This window comes from Rhineura floridana, chromosome 6, assembly GCF_030035675.1.
Source record: "Rhineura floridana isolate rRhiFlo1 chromosome 6, rRhiFlo1.hap2, whole genome shotgun sequence".
Taxonomy (NCBI): Eukaryota; Metazoa; Chordata; class Lepidosauria; order Squamata; family Rhineuridae; genus Rhineura; species Rhineura floridana.
In genome coordinates this window covers 123,353,666-123,375,025 of record NC_084485.1, presented here as the reverse complement: position 1 = coordinate 123,375,025, position 21,360 = coordinate 123,353,666, and the positions used below count along the sequence as shown (strand labels likewise).

The window sequence follows — 21,360 nt, the reverse complement described above, 5'->3', positions numbered from 1 at the left end:
TGGGAAAGGAGCAAAAACAGAACCATGTGGCAGAAGGAATTTGAAATGGTAGGTAGAATATTTACGACTGAGGGCTATCCTGAGGCAGGAAATTTGTATACTGACCAATCAAATCAAATGGGCAGAATGGAAGCCTGTTGTGCTGTGAGAGAATTTGGTGGTGAGAAGGTGGCACCTTGGAACATACAAAAATTCTGTTACTTCCATGATCAATCTCTGAGGTACAACTATTCCAAGCTACTGCAATACACCTTCAAAACCAGCTGTTTGAAATGAAACACATTCAGCCCTGCTGTCTTCCTAAAAATTAAGCAGAAGAGCATTCACCAAGCAGCCGTAGGAGACAACACACATTTTTCATTCTTGAAAATCCGTGTTCACAGATCTGTTTATGACAGAAATTTATGGAGTGAAAAATCCAAATGTCAGCATCTTAGATTTGACTGCTAGATTTGCTGGTGAATAGAAGCCTAAGAGGCATTAATGAATCATTTATGAATTGTACACTTCTCCTAATGTTTAAAAATAAATCTGGCTAATGGAGAAATAATATTTCTGCTTCTGCTCTGTGTACAGGATCTTCTTTTGTTGGTGATGGGGTAAACACTGTAAGGCAATGTTTTAATACTTGAATGTGTTATTTCGAGGGTTCTTCCAAGCAAAACAATTTCTGTCAAGTGGGATTTCAGGATCGTGGGTGGACTCATATAAGTGTATAATATGGAAAGGTGGGTTGATGTGAAACAAGAACTCCTTTAGTACTAACCACTGGCCATGCTGGCTGGGACTGATGGGAGCTGTTGGCTGTCTTCACTAACTTCCAAGATTTTTAGCTACATTTTTGTGTTGAAATAATATTTTGAGGTATTTGCAACCTTTTATCGCAAGGGAAGCAGCCACTTCTCTTTGTTTCCAGATCAGTATTTTTGCAAAAACAGTTTTTATTAACATTAATAGAAGATTTCCTACAAGATCAATATTAATATGAAGGAAATTCCCTTGTTTCCATGTCCCCTCAATGGAATCGTCTGCAAAGTTTGCTGCCTAACCAAAACATTATTTTTCTAGTGCACGAGTACCTGGAAGTAAATTGACTTCATATATCATTTTTTGCACCTTGAACAATGGAAATAAAACAGCTCTCTAAATGGTGAAAAATGAGAATCTTAAAACTGTCAAGTTTAATAATCCGGATTATTACTCAAAACATAAACATGAAGTACATGTATTATTAGGAAATATCTGGTTGTGTGGCTTAATGGTGCCCCTGGAGCATAGAACGCTTCGGCGGTGTCTTAGAATATCATCGTGAAGGCTATCAGCCTTTGTCATCATTCCAGATTGGCATTAGAAGCCCAGGATGTTTGTATGCCATATATAGAACTGTGGCTAGTATGTTTTAAAAGGTTAAAAACTATTCTGGAACAGGCTACTTTTATAGTTTATCTGTGTCAGACATCTGCTTTAAAAGCTGACTGGCACCTGAGAACAACTTAACCCTTTTCTACCTGCAGACTTAGTGTAGCTGAGTGGCTGAGGGTATATGGAATGTGAGCTGAAGCATTCCCAGTTCAATTTGCACCTCTGCCATAACTCCCTGACTGGGTTTAGGCATGCTAGATTCTCTCAGGCTCAGTCACCTATCTTCAGGCTATGAGAATATCAAACTCATATATTAAAGGCATGCTGTAAGGAGTATTATGGTAACAGTTGTGAAGTTCTTCAGGGCCGCATTCGCACTGTCCATTTATTTCACTATTATTCCACTTTAAACAGTCATGGTTTCCCCCAAAGAATCCTGGGAAGTGTAGTTTGTGAAGGGTGCTGAGAGATTCTAGGAGATCCCTATTCTCCTCACAGAGCTACAGTCGCTTTAACAGTTGGTCCTTCTTCCAAGGAATTCTGGGAATTGCAGGTCTGTAAGAGGAATATGGTTGGGAGTTCATGTCCCATGGAACCCACTGCAGCCTACCTCTGGGTAGATGGGCGTAGGGGTTCACTCTTAAAACACTCAGGCAGAGCAGTTGAATGAGGGTGGTTGAGGAAGAATCCGGGGCAGCAGAACTGCCAAATCCCAACCCCTCCTAGTTTTACATCAGTCAGGGTGGAAGGTGGGGGAGGCTGGTTGGAAGGAAAAGACATATGCCAGCTCCATGGTTGGTGTACCCCACCTCCCCGTCCTGGAGTGTCTCAGGGAACAGGAGGTCTTCACATCCTGCAGATTTGAAGCCACCCTGACACTCAGAACCCCCCATTTTGCGCTTTCCACCATTGGATCACTGATGGCACAGGGAGAGTGTTGGTGGTCCTTCTCAATGTGGCTGGAAGGGGGCTTCTGAGGGTGGCCTTCCCTCTCTGCCCACAAAATCCTATGGCCCGTGGGACAGCATCCTAGGGATCATAGGATTGTGCCCCAAATGTGCTGTCTGCATGCTAAGTATTATTAGAGTTGAGCCAATAATAAAATTAAGGTTCTGTTCAGTTCCCCCCCCTCCTTTGTGTGTTAGCAGAAAATGCATGTGTACTAATGGGTTTTATAAACTGCTGCAAATGACTAGTGAGAGAAATCATTTTAAGTAATTATTAATTGAATCACTACGGGCAGTACAAAAATTAAAATTAAACAGACCTGCCTTCAGGCTTACAGTCTAAAGTTAAAGACACATTGCGGGGGTGGGGGGACAGGAAAAGAGGCTAATAAAAGAGAATGAGAGTCAGTAGGAAAATTCCAGGGTGAACAGATAATTTATTGTTATCTCTTTGTTTTTAATGCTGCCTTTCCTTCTGAAGGAGTCCAGAGCAGCCACACATAATCATAAATAACAGAACATAATTTAAAATATTGGAAAAATTGAAAACAGCTGAAAACACATTTTCAGTATATATAGGACAGTTTCCAAGGTGAATGTGAGGAGATCTATGAATGTAATAACAGAGGGAGAGCTGAATATCAGTTGGATGGGAATTCCAGCAGTAGCGAGCTACAAGGAAAAATGAAAACAAGTGTTGAATTGAGAGGGTACTGTTAAGTGTACTAGAAGATCGAAAGCTTCACTCTAAAGGGACCATACAGGAGCAGACAGAGAAAGAAGAGATGGATCTAGATCATTATGTTATGGGTGTTGGTTTTTGTTTTGTTTTATGGTATGAAAATATTTATTTGTGTTTTTAATAGTGTTGTCAGGCAGCTGGAGACATTCAGGTGACAAGCAACTAACGAATCGAATTAAAAAATACATAAAATAGATAAGCAAGACCATGGAAATAGCACAGTGGGGAGGAGAGCCTGGCTGGGAGGCCAGAGTCTGTGAGTTCAAATCCCCGCTCGTGTCTCCTGGGTGTCAAGGGCCAGCTAAAGATCACCCCCACAGTGCGTGGCTCAGGGGTTACGTGCCCTGCCACCTGGGCAGCTGTGGGCAAGCTGCATAGTCCCAGTTGCCCCCCAGCTGGCAGTTGTGGCAAGCTGGGGAGGACTAGCCTCAGAGGGAGGCAATGGTAAACCCCCTCTGAATACAGTTTAGCATGAAAACACTATTCATAGGGTAGCCATAAGTCAGGATTGACTTGAAGGCAGTCCATGGAAATATTTGAAACAGCGCAAGAAACATACTAGTAAAGATGAGAAGCAGGAAAAAGCTGGTGAAGAGAATGGTACAAAGGACTAATGGGATCTGAATGACAAAAGGAAAACATCAAACTGGTGGTCAGGGCTGTGGAGTCGGAGTTGGAAGCAATTTTGGGTGGAGTTGGAGTCGGTAGAAATGTTCCGACTCTGTCTTCAAAATAAAAACTTTCATAGCAATTTAGGAAAGTTTTCTTGTTCAGAAATTTTAATCAAATAAATATATTTTATGTTCTATCAATCTAGCCTAATGATTCATGCAGAGCTTGGAAAAGTTACTTTTTTGAACTACAGCTTCCACGAGCCCAATCCAGTGGCCATGCTGGCTGGGGCTGATGGGAGTTGTAGTTTAAAAAAGTAACTTCCAAGCTCTGGATTCACGTGGTGGTGATGAAATGCCTTGTGCTACCATTTTAGTACAGTAAATTTGTTATTACTAGTTAATATACATTTATGAAGGAGTTGGAGTCTGAGTCGGACAGTAGAAAAATAGAGGAGTCGTTGAAGGTTTGGCGTACCGACTCCACAGCCCTGCTGGTGGTGATAGTGAAGAGGCTTAAGATTAGAAGAAGGTAGACTGGCATAAAGACTGTTGCAATAATTGATGCAAGAATGAATAAGAGAACAAACTAAAATGTGCACCATGCATTCTGGAGCTGTTTAATCAACTGAAAATGACAAAGATATGGCAACAGCCTGCACACAGTGACAAAAGGAAAGAGAAGAATTTTAAAAAATACTCCTGAACTTGAAGAAAAGAACAAAAAAAGCTACATTATCTAGAACAAGAGAAAGTGCTGTTGAAAAATATGTCATCCTTGAAATCTTTGGCTGATCAAATGTACCAAAACGAGGGAGGGTTCTCTGCAAACTAACCCCAACTTGCAAGATGGAATAACATTCTAACAAGTGTATTCACTAGGTCAACTATTTATAGACATCATTTTGAGATATTGCAGTGTAAGGTTCAAATGTAAGTTCCATGATGAAAGAAAGGTGGGGTATCAATGTAAGAAAAAAAACAAATGCTGTCACTCATTGGACCGGATCCAACTGTAATTTCGATCGAATAGTTATACGTAACACCAGGTGTTAACACCAGTATCCCTGATACTCATATTTGGTGTTCTGTTTTGGATGCAGCACTTTTCTGGCAATCTTCAGCGTGGTATCCTTAGCCCTTAAAATTAAAGGTCAGGTTGTCTGATTTTTTAACACCTATCAAATGAGCAGATACATTAATTAAAAAAAACTGGCTGCACATCCCAATCTACATTAAAAAAACACCACCACAACAGAAGCATCCAGGCAGTTCAGTTGGGTTCAGATAAGCATCATGATACTGTTTATGTGGGAGTGTGCATTCATCTGTCAAGATTGGGGTAAATAGTACCTTTGGAAGGGGGATTTTTGCTGAGAAACTGGCATGGGCAAAAAGGTTAAAACATTGCTGTCCTGATCTAAACTGGAGATGGGCCTTGTGGCTGCACTTCATAAACAAAGAGATGTGACTTGTCTAAGCACTGTTTTGGGTGACATGCTTAAAATCACATCTATATTATCCTTATTGCTGATGAGATGAGAAATGGTAAATCGTAGTTTGTTTAAGAACATCCCATGAGTATGTGGCAAAAGTGAGAACTGAACCAGGGACTTCTTGGTTTATGAATCATTCTCTTAGCCACAAATTGCGCCTCTAACCCTAGAGAGGTGGTAGCTTTTGTTTGTTTGTGGACAGAAATGTAAAACCAAAAAACCCAATGCTGAGTGCAAACAAGGGCTGCACCCAGACATGGGTGTATTGCGTTGGTTTTACTGATTATAATGGTAGCGCTTCTGTCCCAATTTCTAGCGTTCCTTTCACACTACAGTACCTTTGCATGATGACCAATATACTGCCATGTCACACTAAATTTCATTCCCACCAGTGGGCGTGGTGTGACACAATAATGAATGTCATTGGGCATGTCGCTACTCCCCCATCCTTTCTGTACATGTTCCCTTCTGTTCCCCCTTGAAAACAACGAGAAAGAACTTTATGAGAGCTAGGGATGGAATGATCTGTCAATTTTGATTCTCTCTGTTTCTTGTTTTTCTAATCTTAAATTTGGTTCTCCACATTTCTGCAGCAATTAGCATTTTTAAAAAAAAAATCCTCATAAAAATTCTTTAGCATTTTAGTGCAAATGTCTCCTAATAAATAGATTTTCAGATACAGTTTTGACTAATGTGCACATTTTATCTTACTATAATGCATTTTGAATGTTATTTTCACCAAATATATTCATTTTGTGCACATTTTCTCCTAATATATATATTTTTGTAAACATTATTTAGTTGGAGAACTTCATTGCAAAATTTGGATAAGTGCAAATTTTGAAGGCTGGCTGTGTTTTGTTTCTCAAATTATTTTGGAAAGTGAAAATTTGATAAATTTGGATTTAAATACGAACTGAATTGAATTTCTTTCCAGTTCCTAATGCCAGGGTACCACCCGAAGTTTTGTCACTTTACTCCTGCAATTTTCTGGGTTAATGGGGTTGCAAACAGATTTTTTTCTGGAAGCAATTAACATGGAAATGAGTGTTAAACTTCCACGATATTCTGCTAGATTTCCAGAAATGTTGTTTACATTGTGTGACAGGTCAAATAAAATGCGGAAACTATCAGGTCAGGAAAACGGAATACACTGCTGTCTGAATGCAGCCAGGGACTCCCACAGCAGCTCAGGGAGTTTTTCAGGCAGCAGTCACCGTTTTGTGTAACTTGGCAATTGATACAGTGTTGTGCCCAGAAAAGGTACATGGAATATTGGCACTTAAGCCATTGTAAAAATGTGGCTTCTAGTGCAAAGTTAGCCTCCTTATCTAAAAAGAAGCTCTGTTACTTGAAAAGAAAGAAAAAAGCAGAAATGTGTGACCTTTGGAGGTCAAGCAAAGCACTGCAGTTGTCCCAGACCCAAAGGCCCTGTTCAAGGAAATAAAGGCTATTGTGGCTTGTTGGTTGATTGATAACACTTTTTTTCCCCCTTGCTGCTTCATTGATAATGGAGTAGCCAGTTTTCAAGGAGGTTGCAATTGTGGAACTGGTTATTGTCTAACAATAAAAGAACAGCTAGTTGAGATTGGTGTGCCAGTAGGGGGAAGGCAAAAGTGTTTTTAAAACAATCTTTACACACACTCACATTCACACTCACACACACTCTCACACACTTTCTCTCTCTCTCACACACATACTTATAGCAGTTAATTCGAGATAAGTGAGTCAATAATTTAATCTTCAAGTGTTAACGGTCCCCATTAAGAGCCAAGGCCACATTCACACCTTATATTTATTCCACTGTTACTTTACTTTAAACAGTCATGGCTTCCCCCAGAGAATCCTGGGAAGTGTAGTTTGTTGAGGGTGCTGAGAGTTGTTAGGAGACCCCTATTCCCCTTGCAGAGTTACAGTTCCCAGAGTTCTTTGGGAAGAGGGTCTGACTGTTAAACCATTCTGGGAACTGAACCTCTGTGAGGAGAATAGGGGTCTCCTAACAACTTTCAGCACTCTAAACAAACTACACTTCCTGTGATTCTGTGATTCATTGCGGGAAGCCATGAGTGTTCAAAGTGGAATAATAGTGGAATAAATGTATGGTGTGAATGTGGCCCAAGTTACACAATGAGCACTCTAACATGACAAGTTAGACCTGGTGTGGGGAATTGTGGGCCCTGTATATGCTGCTGAACTACAACTCCCATCAGCCCCAACAAGCATGGCCACTGATCAGGGAGAATGGGAGTTGTAGTACAGCAACTTTTGGAGGTTCCCCACACCTATAGTAGACTTATCATATCCACTGGTCCAGCTTCCAGTGGTGGTGCTGCCTTCCTCTAGCTGACGCCTCACTACAGGGTCTTCTGCAGAACTGTTGTGGCCAAGGGGAAGGAAAACGAGCAGTTACAGCTTCTCAACGAATGATGGTCTTTTCCATTTTAACGTAACTAAAAAAATATGCTTCGTATTGTAATAACCTTACACAAATGGCTTTGTAATCCCTGCCCCAAAAGTGGTATATGCTGGGGCTGCTGATAGTATTCATTGCCTCTAAGGAAAGAAAGATTGGAAAATAAATCTATTATTTAGTGCAGTAGTTTTAGTCTGCCCCACTATGTTGCATACTGACATGGGGCTGGTTCAAGCTTTTTTTTTGCTGCCTGAGGCAGAGCAACAGATGTTACCCCACTTCCCCCACTTCCCAAGTCAAGGCCAGTCAAATTATTTTGGCATTTGAGGCATAAAACCCAACAAATCCCTCTCTACTTCCCTGGCAGTAAACAATATAACCATAATAAATTGAATAAATAAGCATTTCCTGCCCTTTCATGACACCCAAAATAGCTGCCTGAGGCAGCCTCATTGCTCTTCCTAATGGTAGGACTGGTCCTGGCTAGTAAATATTGATACCATATTTTCCTCACAATCTGGAGGACTGATAGTGTCGGGAATATAATATGTTCCTGTGGCTCACAATAAAAGTCTTGTAAATGAAGCACAACCCTTGGCTATATGTTCGCCTCACAAATGATGACAAATCTATGATATATCCTAGGAGTCACTACTAGCTCTTACAGCAACAAGTAAGTTGTATCTTTTGTTGTAAGTGACAATTCTTTAAAATGTCTTGTTTTTCCACAGGATGCATCCCTAACAGAGGTAAATTCATTCAGTCCTTTGATGCCAACATCCCCATCTTCAATGATAAACCAGTACAAATTTGAAGATGAACCAGAATTAAAGGATCTTTCCATTACAGTTGATGATCCAGAAAGCCACATCACTGCCATTGAGACATTCATCACCTACAGGGTCATTACAAAGGTTAGCAAATTCCTCCTTCAATCACTCAAAGTAAACTTTGCAGCAGATACTAATGTTTCAGATGGCAGGCCATGCTGTAATAGGCATGCCAATTAGAGGAAGGGCACAGCAGTAAAAAAAACACCTTATGCCAGGTTGTGGAAGCTTTGGATTCAGCAGATCTGTCCCTCCACTCAGCCCTGACCGCTGAGTCAGCTTCCTGCTAGCTGCCGCTGAAATACCACTTCCACCCACCCAATATATGGATGGGTGAGAGGCTCACTGATTATCCCTGCTGACAGAATCCAGCAAAAAGGTCTGAAATGGGGCATTGTGAGAGTGCAAATCCACTGGATCTAGAGATGTGAAGGCCCAGGGGAAAAAAACAGAAAACCTCAGGAAAGAAATCTGTTTTTCCTCCCAATTTTTCTGGGGGAAAATCTTTTCAATTTTCTCAGTTTTTTTCCAGGCCTTTATATCTCTAGCTGGATTCCAGGCAAGTCAACCTGCTCTGATCCAGACTTAATCCCTGACCCAAGCCAAGAGCGGGCACAGGTATCGGGCCTCAACATCCTCCCCCCCTCCTGCCACAGCCCTTCTGAGTGGCTGGGTTGCAGATGTGGGAGTGGCTCTGTTGTTCCTCAGAGCTGCACTAGTGGAAGATGGGGGTTTGGATTGCACTTATAAGACAATGCCACGTAGGAAAAATGTTTAAACATAACTAAATTACTTGCAGTGATTTCAGATACATTCAGCAAGATAGCGCTGTGGTGATATCTGGTGACAAAGAAGCATATACCATTCTGGTCGCCTTAGAGGAGAGATAGCCAATCTGGTGTCCTCCAGATGGGCTACAGTTTCCATCAGGGATTGTTTCCATCATCCTTGACCCAGGACTAATGGAAACTGGAGTCCAACCTCTCCTGGAGGGCACCATGTTGGCTACCCCTACTCGAGGGCGCTGTGGGCTTGTACATCTCTGACAGCAGCTCCCTATGGCACATGATGAGCTTTCTGAAATGAGAGTAAATTTAAAACAAGGCGAATTTCAAAAGCCACATGGCATGTGAGCCTGCTTTTCAAAGGGGGGGGGAAATAGTCAAACCCCCCCCATGGGATGTGCCCAAGCCCTTGGATCCAGGCCATAGCCATTTATGTGAATGGAAAGTCCACAAGGAAGTAGTTTGCTAATGCTGCCTGCCAGTTTGTGATAGCTTCTACAAGAACTCCATTATCACCTTTCACATACCTTTCTCCTATACACATACATGCTTCTATGGCAATATTCAAATGAGAAAGTTTTTTTTAACATAGGAAGATATTTTTGACTGCACTTTAATTTACTTTGCCCATTTTAAAAAAAATCGTACAGTTGGCTGTTCCCTGAAGAGTGCTGAACTTTTAAAGTGCATCCCTTCTTTTCCTGTTTGAAAATGCAAGAGAAGATTGGCAGCCTGATCCTATACATATTTGATTGGAAGTCAGTCCCACTGTGTTCAGTGGGGCTTGCTTCCTGGTAAGTGTGCATAGGAAGATGTCATCAGTTTTAGATTCTTCTCTGTGAGTTCTTCGAAAGGCTAGTTAGAGTATAGATGTCTTTCAAATATGCTGTATGTGCAAGCTGGGCAAACAGCCTGGGGTAATTTATGCTGCGACATGACTTGATGACTAAGCGAGTCTAGCTCATGCTCAGAGTCATGGGATTGTAGTTGTGCTCTGGTTGTAAACAGTGCTTCAAATACATCTTGGAAAGTCCTACTAAAGGTAGCAATAAAGAAACTGGGCAGGCTGAGGACTGGTGAAGTGTGGATTAGGGGAAAGGAGAGAGACTAGCTGGAAGGGCTGAATTTTGCTCACAAACAAAAAAGTCCCTTCTGGAATGGCTACTCAGTAATCATGTACTATTTGCCTTTAAATCACTCATTCTCTCCCCCAAATAGCAACCATATGCTGCAAATGCTTGTGGAACTTCTAGACATATGCTTTGTTCAACTTTGGTTTTTTTCCGTGTTTTTTAGACAACCCGTGGTGAATTTGACTCCAGTGAGTATGAAGTTAGACGACGCTATCAAGATTTCCTTTGGTTAAAGGGAAGACTTGAAGAAGCACACCCAACACTCATCATTCCTGTAGGTCTAATCAATTCTTTTCTTATGTTTCCTTACATAGAAAACTGGGATCCAAAGAAGATATAAGGCACATTGGTTTGGGGTAGGAGGTGTATACAGTGGGAGATTATTCATTGCTTTTGCTGCTGCAGATCCTATTGTCAAAGAGACCACCATCTTTCAATACAGGCTTGCCTTTATGTCCATACAACTTTTTCAGTCCTGGCCCAAATATGTATATTCCCACAATGGGACTTATAAAATAGTTCATTAAATCGAAACATTTCAAGAGGGAGTTGGTCTTTTTCTATAGCATGCCCAGTTCTTCATGTTTGTTCTGATAATGAAACTACTGCCAGTCATTTTACTTTGAGGCACAAAACAACTGTGGCCTGGTTCACATGTAACACTAAACCATGGTTTAAGTTTTGAGGATGAGCCTAGGCAAGCCTTGGGATCACACGCTCCCTGCCTCCCTTCTCATCCTTTGGTGCAGCTGTGAGAAGGAGATTGGAAATTTCTGCTTCTGTCTTGGATTAACTGCAGTTAATCCTAAAATTAAAGTAAAAGCCATGCCAGAGGAGGAGCGGAAAGCATGTGAGCCTAGTGGATTGCCTGGTCTCATGCTATGATTTAGAGTTGCATCCAAACCAGCCTGATATTTTTAGAACTGCCATTTATATATACATGCAACTATGCAATTTAACTGTTTTTTCTTCTTTTTCCGTAGCCATTGCCTGAAAAATTCATAATGAAAGGAGTTGTAGAACGATTTAATGATGAATTCATTGAAACGAGGAGGAAAGCACTGCATAAATTTTTAAACCGGATTGCTGAGCATCCCACTTTAACTTTTAATGAGGACTTCAAAATTTTTCTCACTGCACAAGCCTGGGTAAATATACCTTTTAAAATATTTTGTTGTTAATCATAAAAGTAGGACTTGCCATGTCTGACTGAAATAGGTGTCCAACTAGGTTAGGATGAGTTCTTCAACTATGGTTATATGCAGTCTATCCTTCACTCAGGATTTTCCTTGGGGGAGAGATCATGAGCTAGCTTCAGACTTCTCTGTTCTTCTTACCTGCCATGTTCTCTTCACTGCAGGGAGAAAAGAAGAAACTGAAAGCTGTCAGGGGAGAAATCCCAGTTTGCCCATTCAGAGGGTCAATCTAGCCCAAAATCTGCTTTCTACTTCTATCTGGGCAGAATCCAGATGGAAAATATTGTGTTACAGCAATCCTGACTTCTTTTTTATAGAAACTTCAGAGAAAGGATCTAGATCTTTAGGAAAGCCATTGTAAAATAACACATCATCCGAGAAAGCTTAGTTGAAGCATCAAATGTTTCATATCTCCCTCCATTGTGGGAATGCCTTAAAGACATCCATTTATTTTTTTTACCTAACTGGGATTATTTTTTCTTTCTCTGTTTGGTTTGATTTCTATCTTGTCCTTCCTCCAAAAAAGATGAAGCCATGGCTTCCAAAGAAATCCATGCAGGGACTGAACAAAACAAGGGACATAGATAACATAAGAGCAGCGCTGCTGGATCAGACCTGTTTAGTCCAGCATCCTGTTTTCACAGGGGCCAGCCAGATGCCCATGAGAAGCCTGTAAGCTGGGCATGAGTGCAATACCACCCTCCAGTTCATGATCCCCAGCAACTGGTATTTAGAGGCATTTTTCTCTGATACTGGAGGTAATGCAACCATCATGACTAGTAGCCATGACAAGTAGATGGCAAGTAGTTTTATTTTGATGGCTGTGGTGGGAACACAGGTTTGCTATGTTTCATCCAAAATCAAGATATGGATTATAATGTGAATTTGGGGGTTTACTACTTTTAAAATAAATAAATGTATAGGTAAAGAATCAGTCACCCATGTCATTGTTAGATTTCCTCACTTAATTTTTAGGAACTTTCATCTCACAAGAAGCAGGGTCCTGGTTTGTTCAGCAGAATGGGACAAACTGTCAAAGCAGTTGCATCATCGATGCGAGGAGGCACTGTGAAAAACCGCCCTGAAGCATTTACAGAAATAATTGATTACATGGACGTATTTAGCCAGAAAATGAGTCTGTTGGACAAAATCTCCCACCGAGTCTACAAGGAAGAGAAAGGTTGGTGGAAGAGCAGAGCCAAGCACACTGACAATGTCGTTCATGGTCCGCAGGTTTATTTTCTTGCCAGTTCATGTTGGGCTGCCAGTTTCTTCTTTCCTTCTGGCTTCAAAACCTTCACTGTTGGACAAGTTGGAATCCAGCCGCTGTTCTCTGCTCTGGGCTAGTTTGCTGACACCACTGCTCCCAGTCCCTCAAAGACAGAAAGGGATTGACACCACTGCTGCTGGAGTGGCAGAGAATATCTTTCTTTCTGTGAGATGTTCCCAGCACAGCCATTCGGACAATACCCTATCATCTCTAGATTTTATTGTTGCCCAGCGTAAAATGGGACTTTAAGAGTGCTGACACAAATGTCTGTTCTTTAAACATTATATATACTGATCTCAGTATTCCAAGCGTGGATCCTTATGTAGGCCAATAGCACCATTCACACACAAGCAAGCTTGGGGGAACCCCAAGGTTTTGGAAAGTTAAAAAAGAAAGAAAAATCTAAAAATGCCAAGTTGGGGAGGGGACCCCACAATCAGTCCAATGAATACTGAGCATGCTTAATAGCCACAGAACGCTGACTGACTGTTGGGAATGTGAAAATGGTAAACTAGGTGGGAGGGGGGAATGGAAGGGAGTTGCTGGAATTCTGAATAGCAGCATTCCACACTGCAACATTTTGTTGCAGGTCCCGCAGTTACAAGTAAAAATAATATTGACTGAAATATTCTTTCTTTTTGAAAATTCTTAAAATTTGTAATATTGTAATTTGTAATATTAAAATTTGTAATATTCTTATTGTTTTATAAATGGATTTAAATGCAAATTCCTTCTCTTCTCCACCCCCACCCCGGCTTGACCCCTTTTCAAGACTGTTCTTATGAACTGAAGGAATTTGGCCCCATCCACACACTTTGGTCTGCATCTGAAGAAGATCTGGCTGACACGCTAAAAGGGATGGCAAGTTGCATTGACAAATGTTGCAAGGCTACGGAGAAACGGATGGCAGCGCTCTCTGAGAGCCTCTTCCCTGCTATACACGAGTATTTGCTCTACAGTGAAATATTCACGGTAAGATGGATTAGATGTTGTATGCATTCAGCTGTTCTGTAGCCCTGTTTTCAACACTGTTTCTCTGATTGCATTGCTAGAACAGTGGCCTGTCAAATGACTGCAGTCACTGTGTTTCTTAGCTGGGGTTGGCAGCACAGCACTTAAGGGAAGGGCAGCCAGCATGGTGCCCTCCAGATGTCTTTGGATTACAACTCCCATCATCCCTGACTATTGGCCATGCCAGCTGGGGTTGATGGGTATTGGAATCCAAGATCTTCTGGAGGGCACCACGCTGGCTACCTTTGACTTGGAAGGTGGGGAACATTCACTTCAGGACAAGGATAATATGGTGGTCTATTTTTTTCCCTCTGTGATGCGCCCTTCATAAATGGAAATACGAAGTCCTACGTGCCTGAGAGCCAATATATTGCTTGGTGCCTAGGGTGCTGTAGTAGAACATCTGCCTTGCACTCAAAAGGTCCCAGGTTCAATCCCTGGCATTCCCGGGTAGGGCTGGGAGAGAAATGCTGGTGAGCCGCTGCCAGCTGGTGTAGACAACACAGAGCTAGATGGACCAGTTGGTCTGACGCGGTGTAGGGCAGGTTCCTACGTTCTCCCAGCCACAATAGGCTTGATGGATTTCCTGCTTCAATGATTGCTAGTCTCTGGGGAGAAAATGGCAGAAGGGGACCAAAGAATCCTGGGTAGGAGGCTACATATATTGAGAGTGACATAGTGAGTGATTTCCAGAAGGTTAGCCGTGTTAGTTTGTTGCAGCAAAATCAATGGAGAGTCTTGTGGCACCTTGTTGTTATTATGTGCCTTCAAGTTGATTATGACTTATGGCGACCCTATGAATCAGTGACCTCCTGTTGTGTTTAGGTTGGGACTCAAGAATCAGATCACTTGGTGAAAGCAAATCAGTTTTTATTAAAGTAATTTCCAGACATAGACTCCTCCGTCGCATGAACAACTTCTGCAAACAAGAACCTGCAACATGGAAGAAAGGTGACAGAACAGGGGCGCTCTGCTCCCCCCACTCTTTATAAAGGGGTTTTTCTGGTGCGAATTCTCTCACTTCGTCTCAAAGCGCCCTGTTCTAAACCCCTCCTTTCTCTTTCCCTTGTTACTTTGAGACGCCTCCTGGAACGAGGCGAGGGTGGGGGCATGGCCCTCTCTTCTTCTAAAGTATCTGCTTCTAGGATGGGGGGAAGAGGGAGGGGAAGGTTTAAACTGTCAGGCAGGTTTTTCTCCGCTTGAGGGGGAATTGGAACTCCTCCTTTTTCCGTCCCTAACTGCTCTGGGCTGGAGAGAGGGGAGGGTGTGGGAAACTTCTGGGAACCGTCTGTTTCCCTGGTTACCGGGCTCTCAAGGTCTCTGTCGGCAGACATCTCTATCTCTGTCCTCTCTCTCTCCTGCAACTCTGGGAAACTAACATCTCCCCCCTCCTCCTCATCCTCTGAACTCCCAGGGTCCCAATCCTGCATCCGGACACCATCCCCTTCCCCATGCTGTACCTCCCCCCCCACCTGTTGGTCTGGGTCGGTGAGGGAAGCGTTGATGAAACTCTTTTACTAAGTCAGGTGCATGGACGTCTTTCTCGTCTTCCCACGATCTGTCGGACGGTCCATATCCTTTCCAATGAATCAGATATTGCAATCGATTATGCCTCCGCCTGGAGTCAAGAATCTGTGAGACTTCAAACTCAGGTTGACCCCCCACTAGGATCGGAGCCCCTGGGGCCTCTGTAGGTCGCAACTCACTGGGAGGGGTGGCCTTTGTTAGCAGGGAGCGATGGAACACCGGATGTATTTTGAAGGTGGCTGGCAGCTTTAGGCAATATGCCACGGGATTAATCTGAACCTCTATTTCAAACGGCCCCACTTTTTTGTCTTGTAATTTCCTACACTTGCCTGGCATCTGAAGGAATCGGGTGGACAGCCATACCAAATCTCCTGGTTGAAGGGATGGGCCCTCTCTCCGGTGTTGATCAGCAACTCTCTTGTACTCAGCCTTGGCTTCCTCTAGCTGCTGTTTCAACACATGTTGAACAGCCTGAAGTTCCTGAAGATATTCTCCTGCGGCCGGCACAGGCACACTCCCTGAGCTACTGGGGAAGGCTTTTGGATGGAAGCCATAGTTAGCAAAGAAAGGGGTTTGCCCTGTGCTGGTGTGCAGGGAGTTATTATAGGCAAATTCTGCAAAATGCAGGTAGGACACCCAGTCATTCTGTTGGTAGGAGACATAACAACGTAAATACCTTTCTAAAACAGCGTTCAGTCTCTCGGTCTGCCCGTCCGTCTGGGGGTGGTGAGCAGAAGAGAGTTTTTGTTCCGTCTGTAACTGTTTCCAAACTGCCCTCCAAAATTTAGCTGTAAATTGCGTTCCTCGGTCCGAGACTAAACTATTGGGTAGTCCATGCAGCCGGTAGATTTCCTTTATGAACAACTTGGCTGTCTCTTTGGCCTCCAGAGCTCCTGGGCAAGGAAGGAAATGTGCCATTTTGGTGAGCGAATCCACCACGACCAGGATAGCCGTCATTCCTTGTGCCTTTGGTAGATCAGTTATAAAATCCATGGAGAGATCCTTCCAGGGGTCACTTGGGACAGGCAGCGGCTGCAGCAGTCCTGTCGGTTTCCCTGTGTCTGCTTTCGCCCGCATACAGACCGAACAGGACTTTACATAGTTCTCAATCTCTTGACGCATCTGGGGCCACCAAAAGTCCTTGGCCACGTTCTGAATGGTTTTGAAGATGCCAAAGTGTCCAGCTGTCACGGAGTCATGACACTGACGCAAGATTTTGAGTCTTAGATCTCCCTTAGGCACATATCTGGCTGCTTTGAACCACAACAGTCCATCTTTCCAATGAAAGCTCACTTCTGGGTCTTGATCCTGTCCCACTTCTTGAATATACTGCAGCATGTGTGCATCTCCCTGTTGTGCTCTTTTGAGTTCTTCTTCCCACGAAGGCTGGCATGATCCCAACGTCAATTTCTCTGGCGGGACAACGTACTGGGGCTGGTCGTTAGCCTCACCCCCTTTGAGTTGCGGTTGTCTGGATAAGGCATCTGTTCTCTGATTTTAGGCCTGGGCTTGGTAAATAATTTTGAAGTTGAACCTGGCAAAGAACTGGGACCATCTTATTTGTCTCTGGTTCAGCTTTCTGGCGGTCTGCAGACTTTCTAGGTTCTTGTGATCTGAACGCACTTCGATCTGATGTCGGGCCCCCTCTAGATATTGTCTCCAGTTCTCAAAGGAATCCTTGATGGCTAACAGCTCCTTCTCCCATGTTGTGTAATTTTTTTCGGCATCTCTGAGTTTTCTGGAAAAGTACGCGCAGGGATGCAACTCTTTCCCTTCCTTGTCTGGCTGTAACAACACCCCAGCGATGGCAAAATCTGAGCCATCCGTTTCCACAACGAAAGGACGGCCCGGGTCAGCAAAGCGTAGAATAGGCTCAGAAGCGAATTTATTTTTTAGCTCCTCAAAGGCGCTTGTAGCGCTCTCTGTCCATTGAAATTTTTTCTTTCCCCTTAGACAGTCAGTCAGAGGGGCTGTTAATCTGGAAAACCCCGGGATGAACTTCCTGTAGTAGTTTGAAAACCCCAAAAAACATTGTACATCCTTTTTGGTGACTGGCTGACCCCAATCCAGTATGCAGCTCACTTTACCAGGGTCCATCTCCACCCCTCCTGCTGATATACGATATCCAAGAAAGTCAAAGGATGTTAAGTCAAATCCACATTTCTCCAGCTTAGCATACAAGTGGTTCTCTCTCAGTTTTTTCAGTACAGTTTTCACATGCTGGTCATGCTCCTCTTGGGTCTCTGAGAACATCAGGATATCATCTAGATAACAAACCACATACTCATCCAGAAGGTCTCTAAATACTTCATTCATGAATTTTTGAAACACGCCAGGGCTCCCACTCAATCCGAATGGCATCACTAAATATTCAAATTGACCGTAACACGTAAGAAATGCCGTCTTCCATTCGTCCCCCTCCCGCATTCTGATCAAATTGTATGCCCCCCTTAAATCCAGCTTCGTGAAGAATTTGAGAAAAGTAAGAGGTCAAAAAACCAGAATGGTCAAGGGATGAAACTTTATTCTGTGCACCAAGGCACTATAGTAAAAAAATTCCTTTATAAAAAAAAAGTTCCTTTTGGAAATGCAAGAGCCCAACGCGTTTCAGCTTGTGGATTCAAGCCTTCATCAGGGGCTAAAATACATAAAAGATTTTTTGAACTTGCTTTAAAAATATTCAGACATTTTAAACACACAGTCAAAATTATAATTATACAGTCAAAATTATATGTACATCTTATTTAAATGATTTTTAGCGTAAGAAAAACAGTTACAGAGATGCTTCTACAACAATATTGCTTTTAACTTAAAATAGTCTCAGAATATACTTACAGAAATTCACTCTTCAACAACATATAGAGACCAACTTTCACTGTTGTTTTCCTTATAGCTGTTAGCATGTAAAGAACCAAAACCAAACCCAGAAATATAAAGCTCAGAAACATACAATAAATTGAACCAGCTTGATAATTAGTTCATCACACCTGATTTGAGTTGACTATTCTTTCTTTAAATCAAAGTAAAGGCAGGAGGTTGAATTCCTCATTTAACCCATTAGGAATCATGGTATCCAATTCTAAAATCCAATGTAGTTCTCTACGCAGTAAATTGTCTATATTTTTACCATAAACCTTTTCCAAAACCCAAAATTTATATTCTGTTATAGGGTAAGGGCACTGATTGTGATGTTCTACAAGCGGTGCCCCTCTTCTATTATTCCTTAAATTAGTCCAATTTTGCCATTCGTGAAGAATTTGGCAGAACGCAGTCGGTCTAGCAATTCCGAAATCAGGGGTAGTGGGTAGCTATTCGGGATGGTAATCTGATTTAAAGCGCGGAAATCGTTACAAGGTCTGAGCTCACCTCCTTTCTTCTGCACGAACAGCAAGGGGGCCCCAGCAGGGGATTGGGATGGACGTATAAATCCACGCTTCAGATTCTTCTCCAGAAACTCTCTTAACGCCTCTCTCTCCTTTTCTGTCAAAGAATAAATTCTTCCTGACAGAATACTTGCCCCTGGCAATAAATCAATCGCGCAGTCGAACGGGCGGTGAGGGGGTAAGGTCTCGGCCTCTTTCTCATCAAACACATCCTTATATTCTTCGTATTTTGAGGGAAGGGTTACTGGCTTGATTTCCTGCACTGCCCCCGCCAGAGTGCTCTTGATTCTTTCTGGTTGACAATTTTCCTGGCAATACTGAGAAGGGAACCACACCACCTCCTCCTTCCAACTTATCTTTGGTTCATGCTTGACCAGCCAGGGCATTCCCAGGATCACATCGAAGCTCGAGAGGTCAGACACATACAGTGAAATGGATTCCTTTTTTTTTTTTTTTTTTTTTTTTATAATTTTTTTTATTCAAATTTTTCCAAAAACAAACAAAACAAAGTCAAAAAGACATAACAATACATCAACAAAAAAATGAAAATAAAATAGTTGACTTCCGATTTGTCGCAGATCAGCTATAAGTATATAATATACATCAAACCTGTCCCTTAATGTATACATACAGAGTCCCTTTTCTCCATAGGCTGTCTTAATTAATCGTCAAATCCCAGTATCATCATTTTATTTTGATCTTTCAACAAAAAGTCTAAGAGAGGTTTCCATTCCTTAAGAAATGTATCTGTCGATTTTTCTCTAAGTAAACATGTCAATTTATCCATTTCTACTAAGTCCATTAATTTCAATAACCATTCTTCCATTGTTGGTGTTGATTCCATTTTCCACTTTTGTGCATATAATAATCTTGCTGCCGTAATCATATATAATATTATTCTTCCATATTTCTTTTCTATTTGTTTATCCATAAAACCCAATAAAAAAAATTCTGGTTTTGACTGAATATTTATCTTTAGAATTTTTTGCATCTTCCTACCTATCTGTGCCCAAAATAATTTAGCCTTTTTACATGACCACCACATATGATAAAAAGATCCTTCTTGTTGTTTACATTTCCAACAAACATTAGAGACATTACTATACATTTTTGACAGCTTTTCTGGAGTCATGTACCAACGGTACATCATTTTATAAAAATTTTCTTTAAGATTATAACATAATGTAAATTTCAAGCCTTTTTTCCACATATTTTCCCATTGATCCATTTGTATGTTATGACCAAAATTTTTTGCCCACTTTACCATGCACTCTTTTACTTGTTCTTCCTCCATATCCATTTTCAATAAAAGTTTATACATTTTTGCAATTATGTTTTCATCATTTGTACACAAACCTATTTCAAAATCAGATTTATTTATTTCAAACCCATACATTTTCTTGTCCATTTTATATCTTTCTAACAATTGTAAATATGCAAACCAATGAAAACTATATCCTTCCTTTATCAATTGTTCTCTCTCTTTCATTATGTATTCTCCATGTACATTTTCTAATAGTTCTTGATAAGTTAACCATTTCTCTTTTCCAGACATTTCTCTTCTATAAAACGCTTCTTGACTTGAGACACATAATGGTATTTTCGAATAAAACCTTGGTTTGTATCTATTCCATATTTTCAACAGAGGACGTCTTATAAAATGATTATTAAAGTCTACATTTACTTTTACTTTGTCATACCATAGATATCCATGCCATCCCCACTTCAGATTATGGCCCTCCAAATCCAATAGTCTTTTATTCCTCAATAAGATCCATTCCTTTATCCAGACTAAACAGCAGGCAGCAAAATAAAGTCTCAAATTTGGTAATCCCAGTCCTCCTCTTTCTTTAGCGTCTTGAAGTAATTTAAATTTAACTCTTGGTTTTTTTCCTTGCCATACAAATTTAGAAATATCTTTTTGCCATTGTTTAAAAGGTAAATCAGAGGATATTACAGGTATTGTTTGAAACAAAAACATCATTCTTGGTAATACATTCATTTTTATCACAGATATTCTACCCATTAATGACAGTTGTAGTTTATCCCATCTTAGCAAGTCTTTCTTAATCTCTGTCCATAATTTTTCGTAATTATTGTGAAACAACTTTGAGTTTTTATTTGTCATAATGATGCCTAGATATTTCAACTTTTTTTCTATTGTAAAATCTGTCTTGTCCATTAACTCTTTCTGTTCCCTTAAAGTTAAATTTTTCACCAACATCTTTGTTTTTTGATTGTTGATCTTAAATCCTGCTAAAGGTCCAAATTCTTTTAATTTGTCCATCAGTATATGAATTCCTTCCAAAGGGTTTTCTAGTACAATTATCAAATCATCAGCAAATGCTCTCAATTTATATTCTTCTTTTTTTATTTTTAATCCCGAAATCCTTTTATCTTGCCTTATATCTCTAAGCAACACTTCTAAAACCAGAATAAATAAAAGGGGAGATAATGGACATCCCTGTCTTGTACCCTTTTGTATTTCACATGAGTCCGTTAAGTCTCCATTAACAATTATCTGGGCCTTCTGTGATGTATAAATCGATCTAATCCATTTTATAAAGTTGTCTCCAAAGTCCATTTGCTCCAAAACCTGGAACATAAATTTCCAATTCAAATTATCAAATGCTTTTTCAGCATCTAAAAAAATC

General features: G+C 41.3%; 1 protein-coding gene across 2 annotated transcripts in view; it reads left to right on the top strand.

Annotated features, from left to right (window-relative positions):
• Nucleotides 1-21,360, top strand: part of SNX7 (sorting nexin 7) — a 72,818-nt gene that overhangs the window by 8,923 nt on the left and 42,535 nt on the right. For both annotated transcript variants that reach the window (XM_061633705.1, XM_061633706.1), the window contains 5 exons: nt 8,303-8,485; nt 10,483-10,593; nt 11,303-11,467; nt 12,491-12,695; nt 13,558-13,757. In XM_061633705.1, the coding sequence (XP_061489689.1) occupies nt 8,303-8,485; nt 10,483-10,593; nt 11,303-11,467; nt 12,491-12,695; nt 13,558-13,757 (864 nt within the window). The remainder of the gene's footprint in view (nt 1-8,302; nt 8,486-10,482; nt 10,594-11,302; nt 11,468-12,490; nt 12,696-13,557; nt 13,758-21,360) is intronic.